The sequence below is a fragment of the Halyomorpha halys genome, unplaced genomic scaffold (assembly GCF_000696795.3).
Source record: "Halyomorpha halys isolate HHAL.00 unplaced genomic scaffold, Hhal_1.1 Scaffold209.1, whole genome shotgun sequence".
Lineage (NCBI taxonomy): Eukaryota > Metazoa > Arthropoda > Insecta > Hemiptera > Pentatomidae > Halyomorpha > Halyomorpha halys.
This window is the reverse complement of record NW_027115831.1, coordinates 1,303,042-1,321,630: the sequence shown is the minus strand read 5'-3', so window position 1 is coordinate 1,321,630 and position 18,589 is coordinate 1,303,042. Positions and strand designations below refer to the sequence as shown.

General features: G+C 29.5%; 2 protein-coding genes across 3 annotated transcripts in view; one reads left to right on the top strand and one right to left on the bottom strand.

Moving 5' to 3' along the window:
* The first annotated feature begins 1,082 nt into the window (after positions 1-1,082).
* Positions 1,083-16,472, top strand: LOC106679585 (protein Loquacious). 2 transcript variants are annotated; one of them, XM_014418826.3, is made up of 9 exons: positions 1,083-1,278; positions 5,410-5,562; positions 6,191-6,344; positions 8,009-8,153; positions 9,612-9,790; positions 12,691-12,809; positions 13,438-13,584; positions 14,943-15,054; positions 15,504-16,472. In XM_014418826.3, the coding sequence occupies exons 1-9, from the start codon at positions 1,267-1,269 to the stop codon at positions 15,638-15,640; spliced, it is 1,158 nt and encodes a 385-aa protein (XP_014274312.1). In that variant the 5' UTR covers positions 1,083-1,266; the 3' UTR covers positions 15,641-16,472. The 2 variants fall into 2 exon arrangements, with proteins under 2 accessions (XP_014274312.1, XP_014274313.1); XM_014418827.3 differs by lacking the exon at positions 13,438-13,584.
* Positions 16,473-18,119: 1,647 nt separating this feature from the next.
* Hml (Hemolectin) overlaps positions 18,120-18,589 on the bottom strand; it is a gene marked incomplete in the record, with an annotated part of 71,314 nt that continues 70,844 nt past the window's right edge. Inside the window, 1 exon segment of the mRNA XM_067052784.1 lies at positions 18,120-18,477. Within this exon segment, the coding sequence (XP_066908885.1) occupies positions 18,263-18,477 (215 nt within the window).

Below are 18,589 nucleotides of genomic sequence, written 5' to 3'. Positions count from 1 at the left end.
GCCGAGAATATTTAAAAAATGACCGAACACTTATTAAAACCGTAATTAACATGAATGACACCCAACTTTGCATTTCGACAACTAGAACAATCTTAAGGCAGACTTCCGGATAGAGAATGTGAAAAAAAATCAGTTAGCAATTTATTTCTTTTTACTATAATTGAATGATAATTCTTATATCATTTTAAAATATATGTTTATCTGTATATTTGTGTGTGTATACTAATTTTTGTTGTTAATTATTTATGTAAACCATGTTTTGTACATCATTCTTAAAGCTTATTTTTGTAATAATAATTTTTTTTAGAAGTTGGGGAAATCATAAGAAAAATAGTTTGAATCATGTTCTGAATACGATAAAATTCTTTATGAAAGAAATTAGATTGATAAATTAATTTATTTGCTCCTACCAGGACTAATACATCACACACACTTACATAAATACAATATTCTTTTATAATATTTATATTAGTCCTGGCTAGTTAAATTTTATTAAATTTACCCAGTATTCATTTTCAATAAATTTTAATACTATTATTTATTGCTCCTGAGTTTTATAATTAATAATCCTGTCTTTAAATCACGTTCGCGGCTAAAGAGATGGCAGTGAGTGAAAGACTGGATATGATTTGTTTTCAAAACTAGTCTGTTTATTAATTATCATGGGTTAACCGTTGCCCTTTGCTACAATCTGAAACATGTTTATCATCATTGTAATAAATAATAGCTTTAAGAACTTTGGGATGTAATCTATTGTTGATATATCAAAAGTATTAAGATTTTTGTCAAGTAACTAAAGTAAGTTTAATATTGTGAAAACCTTAAACTTTTTACAAATTTTTGTAACCATCTCTTATGAGGCAAATTCACTGTATTGTTAATCAAAATAACGTTAAATTTTATTAATGAGTGCATACATATATCATCGTAATAATTTGTCTGTAGTGCTTATTTTTGCCATAATTGACATTATTTTGTATCGAAAAATGTATTCATCCCCATAAATAAATGGAAGGATTGGTCTTTAATGAAAACTTAATTTTCACAATTAAGTCTTCAGGTTTGAGTTGGTTCAAGGGTTGGATGGCGCTACCAGTGGCCGAAAATACAGTTGATTATCATGCCCGTCCTCCCCTCCCTAGTAGTGGCAGAAATCAATTTCATCTGTACCGAAGGCTTGTCGCCATTTTCTCGAGATAAGTTTAAGAAACCGGCAAAATTATAAAGACAACAGCTGTAGGTACTTGTCAATATTGTTAAGGATTGATGGCAGAAGTGGTAAGTTAACCCTGCTTTACTTTTCCATACAGTAGTAATTTATTTTATACTTGCCATATCTTCAATTAGCTTTAAATTACCTGTAATCTTACCTTTTCTTTTGCTCGCCTCTGGAAAAAATATAACGTTTATATCTGAATTAAATTGTGTACCTGAAATACTATACCGATTATTAATGTGTTTAAATTAAGCATATTGGTGTATTATAATCAGTGACTTTTGTGCCTTATTTGTTTGTTTACATTATGTGAAATTTAAGTATCATGATTTCCATCTGATAACATCAACCTGATTCGTATTTTTCTAATTGAATTATGTTATAAGAAATGAAATATTGGTCTAGTTATGATTATCATTCTGTTATTTAATATTGGGATAACAATTTTTCTTTCTGATTAAAGCGTCACATGGCAGTTTTAGTTTTTTATAATCTTCAGTTTATCTTTCTTTTATGTTATTTTTAAGTTATAGTATTTTTATACGTTCATTCTCTTTACCCAGATTGGTCTTGAAAATTTGCCTGTGTATCCAATTTGTTGTTTACAAACTAGTGATCAAGTTGTAGTTTGGATTTCACTAATTGGTATATTGTCTTTTTTATAAATTATAAGCTGAGCAAAAGTTAATTTAGCCAATTGAATGTGGTTTCATCTTTTTAATTTCGTAACTGTCCTGAAAGTTTTCAATTATACTAATTAGACAAAATAAGTAATGACATTTATTTCTGTGTCATTTAGTTTTCTCTTGAAGTTCTAACATCTTAATATTAATTTATTATTCTTGTCTAAGGTGTGATTGATGATACTTTACTCTATTTTTATATACCATGACTAATTAAAGAATAACTGTCTCATTTTTTGTATTCAAAATTTTATTTTTATTTATTATAATTGATTATCATTATTTTTATTATAAACAACCAGAAAAACAAAAGAATGTTGGATTAATTATATTGAAAAAGGATCTATATAGATTAATTGAACACAATTGAAAGTTTGATATCAATTTAGTTAAAATTAAGCATAACTTATTTTTATTTAGATATTGGAATAATGATTGAATTAATTGTTTACTAAATTATTTAGTTTATAGTGGTAAATAACAATATAAAATATAAATATATGGTAATAATATATAATATAAATCAGTAAATAGAATATCTAGTGTCTCTATAGACTTAACTTACCGGTTTCCATAAAATTTACTTATATTAATCCAATAAAGATCTATGGAGATAATTAACAATCATTCAAATGATCATTTTAGAATGTTCGGTGGTGTACAACTTTCAAATTGTAATAGAAAATGAACAAAATTCAAAGAAACCTGTCTAAATTCTTAATTATTCTTTAAATATGAGTAAAAGTTCAATTGGCTCTATCTTCACAAATACTTGTCCGAGTTCAATGATTTTTTTTTGCAGAGAATTTAATTACCATTTAAATAACAGTAAAAAAGTTACCATTCAGTCCAAAAAAAAAAAGTCACCATTTAGAAAGTGAAAAAAATTATATTCAGTCCAATGGTTTTAGTAATATGGGATTTGGATAAATCCCTGAGAGGAATTATGGACATCGGAAGAAAAAAATTTTCCAAAAAGATCGAGCTCAGAAATTTCTAATTTTTAATTTCTTTGACAAATGATAAATGGTTGCAGGCAACATTAAAATCAAATATTTGCTTTTTCCTAAAAAAAAAAAAAAAAAAAAATGTATTGGCCTACTTTACTTGAATCCTCATTAGGTTTATATAGTTTTTTATGAATATAAAATTATTTAAAGCAATTAGGTATATTTTTTCTTATTCTTCAGAAAGAACTATGAAAAAAGGTATACTGTCTGATCTAGACCCCAATATTTTATATTTATTCATAAATTTTTCTTTACCGCATAAATCAGGGATTCAAATATTTTTAAACCTTCCTATGACAACAGGGAAAGTTTTGAGAAAAAAAAACAAAACATATAAATCAGTTATTATAATAATAAAAAAGTTACCATTCAGTCCGTATTGAGTGCCAATGCATTTCAAAAGTTTATTGTGAACAAATATTTGGACCATTCCCTTTTCTACATTTGGATAGAATAGTCTACTTTTGTAAGTGAACACATCCTTTACAGAAAGTATGTAGTGTGCTTATTACTGGTTTAAATCTTAAATATATATTTTTTTAAGTCTCAAAATTGTTACAAATAATATTTAAAATTTATTGGAAAAGGTTATTAAAACAAAGACTAAGCAAAGAAAATCAATTGAATGTGATTTAAAATATACAATAGACGTACATAAGTTTTTTCAATAACTAATGTACTCTATTCAGAGCAAAAATGATGTATGAGAGGGCTTGTTCCTCAGGATACCTCCATTTGTCCCATATCATGAACAGAATATAATTAAAAATTAATTGTCTTATACAGAGAACTATAACTTTACATGACCAGGCTCCAAACAGCAGTACGTACAGGATCCTTAATTATAAAGGAATATCTCTTCTTCCATGTCCAGAATAATTTTTCAAAGTTTGCTCCTATAGATGGAAGGTAACCTAGGGCAGTGCTTAAGTGGCTTTAGTAGAGGAAAGTCCACCCTAGATCAAATATTTCCTCCTACTCCTTCCCCTGAAAAATGCTCAACAGAAGCAGAGATTATAATCATTTTGTAGCATTAATGACTAAAAGCTGTTTTTAAAAGCCTTGCATTCCTAATAAGTCAATAAAGCTGAAGCTCGCCATGAATTGTTTCAGTAGCATAAAGGTCAGTATAATTTACTTTGAATTAAATTGGAGATACTCTAATTTGTATTCTTTGTAATGCTGTGGTTGAAAAGGCTATTAGATTCAGAGGACCATATAGACAAGAGAAACGATCTTTAATAGAACAGTGCAGCTTCTAGCTTATGCAGATGATATTAACTTAATTGGTCACTCACTTGATATAATATGAAGCACTCGTGGCACTTCTAAGTGCTAAAATCTCGGAACACTACATCAATGGAAGAAAAATAAAATATATGGTTTCTATAGAAATACCAGTTCCAAGTGAAACCATCACGATGGGCCCCACAATCATACCTAAAAATTAAAAAAGATTATGGAATTTGTGTATCTTGGATCTCTGGTGCAACAAATTAATAAAGAACTAGAGATAAAGAGGTGGCACTTCAGAACTATTGTATGGATCATCAACTGTATATCAAAAATTCATTAACTGTAGGTAGTCAAGAGATAGATCTGACTTTAATCTTATTTTTAATTTTTATTAGACCTTAATCTGATTTTTTGAGCAGCTATGACAGACAAAGGTTGGCTTAGACTATCTAATAAAGACCTCTACGACCAATTTTGAGAAATGGTTGTCATGAAAAGAGAATGACTAAGATAGGCCGATCAGGTTGCCAAAATATTGGGTGTTACTCAGATACCGAAGTAACTCTTGACTGAGTCCCTTTTCAGAAGAAGGCAGTGTGGAAGACTGTTGTGGGAGGCTGATGGTATAGCAAATGATACTGAGAAAGTCCGTGGATTTAGATATAGGATAGCAGTTACACAAAACCAAAACAATTGGCAGATGCTGGTTGAAGGGCCAGGACCCTACACAAGGTTTAATTTTATTGATAATTTCATCATTTTATTATCTAATATTGTGTACGTCACTTTCAAAATTTACTTCATTATTAATGTTTTTTGCAATCTAGATAAGTTTTGCATATTTTCTGATTTTATTATTACTTGCTTTATTAAAACTTTCTATTTTACTAACATCATATTTATGATTTTCCATCATATTATTTCTTGTAAAAGTGGTCTTTACTTATAATGATATGGATTAAAGAAGGCATGTAGAATTAAAATATTTATAGTTCTAATCCTAGTGAGGTACTCTTTCATTGCAGTGCATTGGCCTTAGGTAAGTGCTAACATTATTATGGAGAATTTGAGGCAGAGGACTCCTCTCGTGTACCTTATATGTCCTCTTCCTGGGTAACCATTTCTCATTAAGCAGTACTTCCTTATTAAGTACAGAACCCAAGGCGTACCTTCTTAAGTTTTAATGTCAAAGATTATTTTTACTTTTTTTAAATATAGGTACTATGTACGATATCCTTAAGGCATTCACTGTATTTTGTTATAGAATATAAAAATTGAAGAAAATTTATTGGGACATGTGGGTTTATCAAGACATCCTCCTTCGATTCGAGGTGGACGCCCTAGGATGAGAAGTAACACTCAGAGTACGAAAGTTCAACCCCCTGAGCCAATTCCTCTAGAAGAAGCTGCAAAAAGGGTAAACTTTACCTTGTAATATTTTTTTTGTTTTGTTTAATTTATAGTAGGTAGAAATAGCTGTAGAACTAATGACCATTCTTAGGTTTTTATTATTACTCTCACTTACCTATATATGAAATGTAGAATTGCGATCATGAAAAATTCTGAATTCTAGGTTCAACGGAAATACAGTGGCCAGAAAGGCCACTTCTTAGAATCAATTTTTCCGATTTTCTCTTAAACGGCTCTTAAAGATTTTGGTTAAACTCTGTATATTATCATATAACTGAATGGCCACCAATATCAGATAGATCTTATCTTCATTGATATAGTTTGACAGGGCTTTAAAGCAGATTTAAAAAAAGAAATTCCTCTGGTACTTTAATTTTTTTAATTTAAAATTACTGACTATCTCACATTTTTATTTGTAAAAATGATGAAAAATATAAACTATGACATGTTTAACGTAAGGAGGAAAAGTATTTTTGTTGTTATGACCTTTAAATCATTCAAAAAGCATGACACAGATAATAATTTACGCATTATTTTTATTTATAAGTTTCATTATTCTAAGGTGAATGTTTAATTATAAATATTTTAGAGATGAAGTGAGTTGTTTTCTCTTTATTGATATTACGTTTTTGTAGGAGCTTCAAGCCATGCCTACCAAAACACCAGTGTCAATGCTCCAAGAGCTTCTTTCTAGAAGAGGGACGACTCCGAAATATGAACTGGTTCAGGTTGAGGGAGCCATTCATGAACCCACTTTTAGGTATACAGTCTCCGTAGGAGAAACTATAGGTTAGCACTGCACATTTTGTACTCTTATCTATGCATCCCATCTATTTAATGAGTTCCTTTTCAAGGCAATCTTTAATTAATATTTTTCTTTTAAAAAAAAGAAGTGAATGAAATTTCAGTCATTATACAGGCTATGCACTCAAAATTTACATTTTCGCAAATCAAATTCAACCATTTGGAAATTAAGAATGCATACTTGGAGATTTGTTTCTTTTTTGTAAGATGGTACACATTATCAAATGGATATTACTATCTTTTTTATGTAATATTACAATACACTGTAAAAAGATAATAATTGAATATTAAAATTAGTCTTTTCTTGAAGCCCATTAATTTTATATTTAAAATTGGGGGCTTCAAACTTTTTAAATCCACACCCATCAATTGAAAAACTAAAATTTTGTAATTGTGAATTTGATTGAGTGGGTCAGAAGCCAAAGGGTACAATTTTGCAATCTTCCAGTGCCTTTTCAAATTTACTCTTCAGTACTGGCGAAATTGAGAAACAATTAGGAATTAGTAGTATATTATTGATAATATCACAATTTTGTAAATACTGAAGCATAAATTTGGTTCAGGCACTGGTAGATAAAAAAGGCTTATTTGCCTTAATTAATTGAAATTTTCCAAGCTTATTCAAAGAATCATTTGCAGTAATACCTATTTTTATTAATTAATTTTAAAAGAAGAGGTTTAAAAATTAATACATGATTGAATTACAATTAAAACTTTACTTTGATTTTGATCTCTGGTTTCATCATAATAATTTTATTGGATATAATTTATTATCTATTATATTCTGTTGGGATTTAAAGACCAAAGATATTTTTCAGCCTTGACCAACCTGTTCCACCTTTGCCTTCCACTTTATCTTGGTTTATTCTATTCCTTATCCGAATCGTGGTTTGAAACTTAGCATTATATTAATGTGGTATAGATAAGCTAGTACTTATCTTTTGCAATTCTCATTTTGGTATAGTCTAAGAATTACTATTTATAATTATTGCTACTAGCTAATTATTTATTTTATAAACATTTTGCACATATCACAGAACTTTAACTTACCAACCTACATATGTCCCCCAAATTTTGAGTCGAATAGTGGGTTCGTATTGAAACTATCCCTATTTTTGTGATTTCTGGAGGGGAGGGGGAGGGGGAGACCAGGAAACCATAAATCATAAACAAATTACTTTTTCTGCTGTTATTTTACAATTTGTATTTTACGATTTCTCAAGGTGCGAATAACGAATATAAATTTTGTTCCTGCCAACGATATAAACAATATTCTAACCATGGTGGGGATCAAGTTTTCATTTCATAGTACTACTACAGAATTAAAAGTCAACCCTTCCAGGCCAGATATGAACCGGCACCACTGCAGTAACGAGCTAGTTTAAGTCGACACTTTAACTCGTTTGGCCACAAACAGCTCTGCTCCAAATGATCTATGGTTGAGTCAAAAAATTGAATGTGAATTGAGTTAATGTTAGAGAAATGCCTTTTAAGGGTATCAACTTTCCCTCCCCCCTCTCCCTGCCATTTTTATGCATGAATGATAATTAAATCAATTAAATTTTTTTCAAACAAAAATGAGGGGGAATATGACCTTAGCAATAAAGCTCTGATGTATTTTTATTAAATAAATATTTGTACAATTTCAGGATCCAGTAGATTTGCTGCTATGGGTACCGGTAGATCTAAGAAAGAAGCTAAGCATGCTGCCGCTAAGGCGATTCTAGACAAGATCACAGGAAATACAGAATCTTTAGATATCTCTAGTCCAACCTCCTCAAATACAGAAAGCCTGTGAGTAAATTTTTTTTCTATTTATCTTGTTTACTACTAACTGTTGATACATTAATAACTGATGAAAGTACATTTAGTTTACAGAAGTTCGAAAATTTAGTGTTTATTTAATTTTAATGATAAGTATTATCACATCTAGTCTAGAAGATAGCAATTTTTATTTTTCCTCATCTGGTACAGGTTTGACTTCTAGGTATATGGAAGACCTCATTGGTTAGTAGTAAAAATAAATTTGTCTTGCAGTTTCTTTACTTCTCAGACTTTAGAGATTTATTTCGTCTGTTCATTTAATTAAATTAATAGATCTTTTCAATAATATATATTGTGATGTATCTGTTCATTTTGTTGTGTTAGTTAATATTGTTTTTTTATTTATCTCAAACCTCTTTATTATTTTATTTACATTTTTTGATTGTTTATATAACTCCATCATTACATTTTTTTATGTCACTCTTTTACCCTTACATTGACTCTACCTTTTTATTGTAGCCCTAAAGACCTACAATGTAGGTTGAATCATTGGCAGAAAATAAATAAACTATTTTTTCTTCCTTCTTGGCCTCAGCCCTGACCATCTACTTTAAATTTTAAATTTATTTTGATTTTTTATTAATTTTGTAGCTGTTATTGTTTGTTCTTGTATTATTATTTTTTCACTTTTGAGTTGTTTAAAAAAAACCTGCATTGTATGCTCTAATCGCATTATTTCTTACCCTCACTCTGATCAATTTCCCATTTAAAATGTTCCTTTCTGAAGTATTATTTTCTTCTTTGTGATTATTAAACTGAAATGTTGTTTTCAATTGAAAAACATTAATGAAATAAGTCCAAAAGTTGATGAACTAGTAAATTATTTAACAAATTTTTTAATGAAGCTAAGTAATAGTTTTTCATTACTACGATGAAATGCAACTGACAGGTTGTGTTTTTGTTTGTAAAAATACTTACAGTAATTGGAAACATCAGAAATTATTGAAAAATACCTATATTATATTTTAATAATTCAGAAATTTATTTTAAACTCATATTCATTGATTTATACAATGTATAGATTTAGAAAAGACCTAGGTAGCCAGAAATTGAATCATTAAAGGAGGAAAAATGACATAAAATGTTCTAAACAACTAAAAGTTGTTTCCAATTACCCTGGCTGATCCTCCCTTATTAGCTCAAATATAGGTTAATGACCCCCATTCTCAAAAATAATTTTTAGCAATTATATAATAATTGCTAATAATATTTAATAAATAATTTATAGCAACACAAAATGTCGAAAATGGCAAAAGGGGTGTAATTAAGAATAATATCATTTGTCAAATAAAAATATAAAAAATATTTTTAGGAATTTTCATGAAAAATTCACTTTGGTAAGTATTAAATTCTGAATTAATTAATATTCGCATGTTTATTTTTTGTTTTTTATCCTTTATAAATGATTTAACAGCATGCATTGTACAGAGGTCCCAATATTGGCACAGTCGAGGAGCGGATGATGGGCAACCCTATAGGTCTTCTTCAAGAGTTGTGCATGACGAGGCGATGGCCTCCGCCTGCCTACGAAACTGAAAATGAAGAGGGCCTTCCACACGAAAGACAGTTCACCATTTCCTGCCTTGTATTCCGACACAAAGAAATAGGTATTGTTTCCTGAATGAAAATAATTAGAGCAAAAGTGTTCTATAAACCGTTAGTTTGGAAGAAGACTCAGAACTCAAAATAATTCATTTTTATGTTTTCATGATTAAACGATTCCAATTCGTCTATATTTTTATATGAAAGAATGTTACTGCGCCTGTTAGTTAGAGCTGTAAGAATTACAACTTGTAACTCTCTTCCTCATGAAAATATAGACAAATTACAGTCGTGCCATCGTAAAAACATAAGAATGAATTATTTTGAGTTCTGACAGTCTTCTTCCAAACCGACAAAATGTACTAGTCCTAAATTGTTAGTTACAGTAGGTTAAATTGTATAATAAAATTTTAAAAAAAGTTGTACTACTACAGTGAATAAAGGTTATAGTAGTCCAAATTTTCTTAGGTTCAGCAATTGATAGGAAAGTTTTGTTTCTTTACTCACAGTCATACCAGGAGATAATGTGGTCAGCATTGATACCCAACCTAATTTATTGATTTATCAATAAAAATTAATTTTCTACTAAACCTAGTCATGAATTAATTGTCCAGTGCCATTAATAGTGTTTTAGTTTAATTAGAGCTTACGTTGGTAGCTCCACATTTTCAGTATCTCAGCAAAATAATAAAATAAAACTACAATTAGTAAGTTCCTGAAACTTAGTCGAAAGTTTCTGAAATAATTTTCCTCTTTTTTCTTCTCACTATAATTTTAAATCAGCGAACTTTCCTTTGTATTCTTAATTTTTAATTACCTCATATGTTTACTTTTAATGAGTTGATAATGAACTAGGCTTATGGCCGAGTATGAGATTTTAAAAATTAGGACAAAATATGTTTAATCTTAAGTGCGACTTCAGACCTAAGAATACCAGCAATTATAGTTCTAAAGATGGAGCAAGCAGAGAGGCACTATAACACTCACTCAAGTGAGGTTATAATATAAGTGTATAAATAGTGGTAAAAGAGAAATAATTTGACTGTGATTTTTAATGTATTTTTGACATATTAGATGTAAATGTTTTGACCTGGGCAGAATAGCCTGTATGGAGTTTTTTTTTTAAATGGTTAAATGATATGTCTCATAGTAAATTAAGATTGTCCCTGAAGATGGCCGAATTGGCCGAAACGTTGGACGTGTGAATGAAATGAATGTTTTGAGACTATAATTTGGATAGTGTTTTTTAATTATTTAGTAAAAAATTGTCAGTCTCAAGAAAGAAATTTAAAGATTATAAATAAACAATTTTATGGCTGAGCAAAACCAAAGAATATTTCCTATTGAATTCTATTTACTGAGAGCATCGTTGAAACCCAAATCTTTACAGTAAGATATATCACAATTGTCTACCTCCAGCTGCATGTTGAGCCCTTTTAGCCTAACAAAATAAAACACCTAAACTTCGATCTCCATTATTGGAGATTACTAAGTAAGCAACTGTTTAATTTAATTTCATTTTCTAATTGCCGCATAGTTTAACCACCTTTATCTATAAGGAAAAAATATATACTGTTGTAAAAACAATAAAACCAATAAGTAAAAAAACAAATAAACCAAAAAATATTTATTTGTACCAATGTTTCGACCTGAGTTTCAGGTCTTCATTAGGATAAGGAGCTTTCAGCAGAGATTTTGGTTGATCTAAACTGTAAGTTTAGCCAAAATTTCTGCTGAAAGCTCCCTGATGAAGACCTGAAACTCAGGTTGGCACATCGACACGAATAAATAATTTTTTGTTTATTTGTGTTTTTTTACTGACCGCACCACTCTCCCAGCTCTTGACTATCTTCTCCACTTATTAATCTATGGTCAACTATCTACACCTCATTATTTCTACAAATAGGTTGCTATTTCAAAGGAAGTCTTATGAGTCATATTTCTTGTGATCATCCAAACATATACATTTTATTACAAATTTGAACGAATATCTATTCTATATATTTACTCTTGATTATTGGTATTCTTGCTAATTTCAACGATTCCGATTTCACGCTAGAATGCTGTTCAGTACTGATAATTAGGATTCAACTATATTAAGATATTTGAATCATCAAATTTCTTTGAGTCATATATCAAGTATTATGAAAGTTTTAAGTAAGGTTGTGTAGTAGGGATACTCCTGATAATATGATTCACCACAATATTTATTAGTTAAATCCTTTACTAAAATTGAGTTTACTCTGCCTGCCTTTGCTTTAAGTATATAATTATAATGGTTTATATTGAAGATTGATAATTATTTTTAATAAAAGGAAGATGGTCCGGGTGCAATCAAAAAACAACTCAAACAGATTAAAAATTATTTATGAGGAGCCAACATCCAACGTGTTCCAGGGCTAAAAAATATAATGTTAACAGTTTAAGAGAATGAGATGGCATGAAATAAATATTAAACTGAGGTGGGGCTAAAAGAGATGTTAGCAATTATATAATAGAGATATAAAAAAAAAATATAGTACATTCTGAAAAATGTCTTCCCTCTTTTAGTGTATATTTTTTTCTACTATATTTGTTTTATATTTATCTTATATCAAATTTTCTATTTGTTATTAGTTATCCTGTTCATTTTATGTCTAATATTTCACTGTATTTCTTTTTTATTTATACTTATCGTACATCTTATTTTTATTTCCTTAATTTCTTCATTTTTGTATTATTTTTATATATTTTTTAGCCCAACCTTAGTTTAATTTTTATTTCATATCATCTCATTCTCTTACACTGTTAACATATTTTTTTGTTGTTGGTATCTTTTTTTAGCCCTAATGATGGTGGGTAAGAATGTTGGGACTTTCCGGCTATACCCGGTTCATCTTCCTTTTATTAATTAAATTTTATCAATAGTTTACATTCTTTGTCATATTATTTTTTTAATTTTGTGTTCAATGGCTTTTCGATCTAGGTACTGGTAAATCGAAAAAAATTGCCAAGCGACTAGCAGCACATAAAATGTGGATGAGACTTAAAGACTTACCTTGCGAAAGCACCACCATTCATTATGGGCTGGATGATGAAGACGAGGTAAGCTCAAACAAATGTTTTATTTATTTTTGTTGTTCCGAAATAGTTATAACTATCTTCTTTTCCAAAAATCTCATAGCCCTTTGATTTTTCATGTATAAAATAAATCCAAGAGAAAATACAAAAAAAAAAAAGTAAATACTGTTTGCGTATTATTCAAAATGTATACTTCTTTTGGTAAATTACTTACCTAATAATGATTTATGATATAATTACTTCATCTACTAATCATAACAAATTCATATAAATCAGACTAGTATTATCAAAAATAGAGACATCTGACTACAGTTTATTTTTAAAGTATCCCACATAGGTTCCCATGGAAATCCATCTTTCCATCTTCCAGATCATTCCAGATACTCATTTGATAGAAATTTAAATAGTTTATTACATGAAACTAAACAAAATAATTCCATCTTAATTGGGCCAATATAAGCGAAGATACAGCAAAACGTCCGTGTATTGGATGAAATTGGCACCAAAATTGCTATGGAAAATCCATCCGAGAATACACACCAGATATTTATTGTTTGTTATTTGGTGATATAATAAATAATTTAAACAATAAACCATTATACGTTAATTAACTACATTTTTTTAATAAACTTATTTTGTTGAACATGCACAGATTAATCAGAGAGTTCCTCAAAGTGAGTTTGACTCATTGAAGATGGTCAAAATCCCAACACTTGCCACAGCGCCTTACAACATCAAAGTGTCACAATTCCACAAGAACCTCAAATCATCGGTCGGACCGAAGCTTGATGAGCTCCAGGTACTTGAGTCATTATCATTTGAAATCTCTTCATTATTACTTATCAATCATTAGATTTATCAATAAAGTATTAATCTGTTACTTTATTTTTTTCTATTTTGTTAAATTTATTCAGGCCTAATAATATTTTGGTGTTTGAGGTTCTTGTGAGATGTGTTAAATCATTATGTTAATATTAATTTTCATGTCTTGATAACAACTAATTATACTTTTTTTATTAACCTTTTGGCAGTGTTGAGGAAATATTTTATGTTGTCATATTTAATAATATATTGTTTTTGTTGCATGCAGTATATTGAGAGTGGATCATCACTGTAATATTTTTAGAAAGGCTATTGAAAGTATTGTTGATTTTTTTGTGTGTGTTTCTAATATTTGATGCGGAAGTTAGAGAAAAATAATAATACAATTCATAAAGAGAATAAATATATGAATTGAGAACATTATATTTTTATTCTAAATGTTTTGATCCTAAGGCAATTATAATTTATTTAAATTTATAAAAGGTGTTGCTCATATCACTGCTTTGGAAGTATAATGACACAACTGTAAATTTTTTCACTTTACTTGGTTGATGGTGAGAAAAAAATTTCACAAAGTTTTATAGTTTCTTTATCATACTTCAGAGCCAGTGATATAACCTAAACTTCTTATAAATTTAAAAAATAATATTGGAGAAGTTTGTCGGGGGGTGCGGTCAGCAAAGTACAACATAAATAAACAAAATCATATTTATTTATTTTATGCCGACGTTTCGACCTGAGTTTCAGGTCTTCATCAGGGGTTGTGACGTAGAAGGTAGGCTCGCAACTGGATATATTGATATGGAGCAAAAAATAATAATTGCTTTAATGTCAAACAATTTAGAATAAAAATACAATGTTCTTATTCCACGTATTTATTTTCTTTTTTGATATTTCAGGGATAGCTTATATTATAAATTCACCCTCTTCAGTATCTAAAAAAAAAACCCAGTGAATTATATAAGTGCTGAAGAAAGGGATACTGTATCCCTGAGACATCCAAGAAGAGAATTAACTCATTATTAACATTGTTTGTTTATTCTAAATTTTTTATCTTAAGGCGACTATAATTTTTGAAAATAATACTAAGCTTAGTAGCCAGCATGTAAAAAGTTTATCTGCTAATTTCATTTTGTGATTATCCCTCTGGCTTCTTACTCGGAGGTATTAAAGAGATCACAGGAAAGAAAAAGTCAGAGAATATCATTATTCTAGGATATCTTTGAATTGGTGATGGCATGTAAAATATTAAATATCTAGGCCATGTTATGCAATAATATTTGAAATGTAGTTTCAATGTTAGAATGGACCATAATTAACGTACCCATGTTTCAGATAATTTCTTTAAAGGATTCTGATTTTAATGCAGTCCAGTTCCTCCAGGAGATAGCCGCTGAGCAACAGTTTGAAGTGACATTTGTTGATGTTGAAGAAAAGTCAGTCACAGGTGAATATAAAAATCTTAGTTATGGTAGTAAAAAATAGTAAAATTCAAAGTATAGTTTTATTTCACATAAAATAGTATTACTTCTATAATATTGTAAAACTGAATTAACCAGATAAAAAAAAGGGAGGAGGAAAGAGTTGTTTTGGTCAGTATCAAGTAATAAGGGTTTTGGTTTATTATTAGTAACACTGAAGTATTTATGATGCTTTTATGTACATATATTAAGAGAGGAACAGGTCCTTTAGCTTTCAGAAAATAAAGTATTATTTTTCCCAAACTGTGTCGATTCGTTTGAGGACTAACCTGTTTTATTGGAATAAAGCTCAATCCAATGCGAGATGACCAAGGTGTCATCACAAGTGTACACCATATATATTTTTTTTTCAGCACATTTTATATTTAATTATTAGTTAGCTTTTCATTTAAAATATTTGAATTATGTCTATTAGGAAAATGCCAGAGTTTAGTTCAGCTGTCAACACTGCCCGTGGCAGTTTGTTATGGCACCGGAATGAGCTCTTCAGAGGCGCAAACATGTGCGGCCTACAATGCACTACAGTATCTCAAACTTATGACCAAGAAATAGAATTGGGAGACTGAAGACCGGCTCAGAACTGCAACCGTGTACCTCACTTCCTTCTCTTGCTTTATTCTCATTTTCTCTGGCAAGGTAGCCTCCGCACCAGGCATCAGATGGTGTCGCTGCTCCTGTTATTTATTTTTACTATTAACTTTTAATGAGTTTTAATTGTAAACCATTTGTTGGTATTATTAGCCTGAAAATGTAAAACATTTTTACGAGTAGAGCCGGATGTAATATGTTTTGTTCGATGATCAGAGCGAGTTATGGCCCATTGTTAGTTGTGACCCTATTTTACTAAACATTTTTCATGAACTGTTATTTTCGTTTTTAGAATAATTTTTATCTGATAAAACATTTTTTTTAGTTAAACATGATTACTCGAGCTTCTGGAAACAAGAAGAAAAGCAAAATTATTTTTAATGTTGAGATATTTTTTGTTGCTTATTGCTTAACATATGTAAAGGATTATAGTTATTTTCTTATAATTATTTTCTTATAACTATTATAGTTATGTTACTATGTTTTTGTTATTAAAAGTTTTATTTATTAGGTATAAAATCAGTATCTACTTTATTATCAGTCAATGTATTATTTTCATTGTTGTTCAGAGGCTCGATACAAAAATACTTGGATGTAAGATAGCAGCTACAATGTGCCAAAGATAACTGAAGTAAAGTGACTAGTATTTTTATTTTAATTGGACTCAAAACGACTTATCCCTGTTTCTTTTCAACTGTAATTGAGCTTATTTTATTTTTTGCTTTAAAAATTTGACAATTATTTAGTTGATGAAGTCTTTTGTTTGATAATATTAACAATAAAGTGTTCAATTTGACAGCCTTCTTATTTGTTCCTAAAGTTATTTTTATATTATTAAAGATATATTACCTGAGATTGGGCAAAGTGAATAAGTTCATAGAATAATTCTAGATAATAGCATCATTTATTTTTTTGGTTGATATTTCAATCCAGTTTGGATTTTATCTTCAGTACTCTAAAAATGGAGCAATGCAATGGCATTTATATTTTATTTATTCTCCTTTATTACTGATAATGCATAATTAACTCTCATATATACAAATAATTTTCAAGACTTATTGTCATTGTTATTAAAAATAATATAAAATAGTATTATTATTGGATAGCTCAGGAAGTAAGGCACTGTGATATGAACTTTAAGGTCCTTAGTTCTAATCCGACCGTGGCAGATAATTATCCTGTTATTGTAGCCATAAGTCAACCCTATGTATTCGGGAGGCACACCAGGGTCCATTCAGCCTCTTTATACAGGCTCACACACTTTACAGTGAGTGGGTACCCTTAATTGAAGAAAAATCTGGTGGTTGAGCATGATCATAAACAAATCACCTTGTATAACCGTTGTTCAATAAACAATACTTCTTAACAGAGTTCTAAACCCCTGACGTTTCATGATTAGCGGTACAGATTTTTCATTATTATTATTTGAAATTTTTGTCTGTCCATACTTGAGTATTTTTCACGTGCTTATGTCGTTCATACTTTTCCAATATTTAACTCCATTGATGATATATTTGATCTAATTTTAAAATAAAATAACTTAATTTTAAAATAAATATGCAGACAACACTGCTATAATTTCGAGAAACACAGAATCTTTGCAGGCCACACTAACACTACAAGATCGTCTAAACAATATACAGACATGGTGCACAAGATGGAAAATTAAGATTAATCTCGACAAGTCACATTTACTCTACGACACAAACGTTCTAAATTATCGCTCAGACAGAAACTTAACCTTTACAATTACTTACTAAAACCCATTAGGACTTATGCCTGCCAAATTTATGGACCTGCTTAAAAAAACACAGATTCAAAAAATACAAACTTTCAATCACCATTTTTAAGACTGACAACGAACTCACCCCTCTACGTTTCAAACGATGAATTACAAACGGTTTTACAACACGGTACATGGACATTTCAATAAATAAATACGACTAATGACAATTCATGACATTCCTGATGTAACTCGGCTCAATTTGAAAAGGAGTTAGATGCGGGACCTCCTAGTGTAATAAAATGATTTATTTAACGTCAGGAGGATGCACCACTGGATGCTATCTCCCTCATGTCATGTCTGGATTGAACATCTCATTTGCTGATTGTAAAGTACATTTACAGGTGCAAATAAAAAGATTAAATATATATTGTCTACTTAACAGATTATATACATAGGGGATCTACTGTAATAAACACTTGACATTTTCATTGGAGATCAAGTTTCAATAGTTTAATAGGAGATTCCATATGAATCTATAAACCTATTTAGATTTACCCGCCTTTTTTCCATCATAGGTATTCCTAAGAAATTCATTATAACATATGTATGTGACTTGACAGCTATATGTGTGTTAATGTACATACTAGTACTCCAAACCATAATAAAATAACTATATTTTTAAAAAAAGTAGTGAGAGGATATAATAAGAAAACTAAATTATTTAAAATAATATATTATTCACTTTGAAATGCAACATGGTAACTATTTCAATTGTCAACAGTTATTCTCATTTACAGATGATTTAAACAGATTCTTTAAGATTTAATAATTACACTTCTATTAAGAAAGTTAGTACTTGTTCATCTCCCTTTTACTGAAGTTCCTTTTCCCTTTTTTGAAGAAGAGAAGCGTTCAAATACATTCAAGGAACCTAGGCAGGCTTGGCATTCGCATGAAGTAGGATTTGTGATGTAGTGCTTAAAGCTATAGCCATCCGCACAGTTTAAGGTTACTTCCAAACTGTCATAGTCTTTGGCCTGGCAGCACAGGCACTTACTCACGTGCTCCTTATTCTCTACAAAGGTTAAAGAAATTAATAATACAATTGTACCTCAATATGTTTATTGGAGTTTGAGAGGCAATAATTTTCTAAAAGATATTTTATATTGAATCAGCAGCTATTTTAA

Excerpts from the sequence above, each read along its gene's own strand:
- LOC106679585 (XM_014418826.3), top strand. Across the intron at positions 12,810-13,437 it reads GGCTGGATGATGAAGACGAG|ATTAATCAGAGAGTTCCTCA; the intron begins GTAAGCTCAAAC and ends GAACATGCACAG. Across the intron at positions 13,585-14,942 it reads CGAAGCTTGATGAGCTCCAG|ATAATTTCTTTAAAGGATTC; the intron begins GTACTTGAGTCA and ends CCCATGTTTCAG.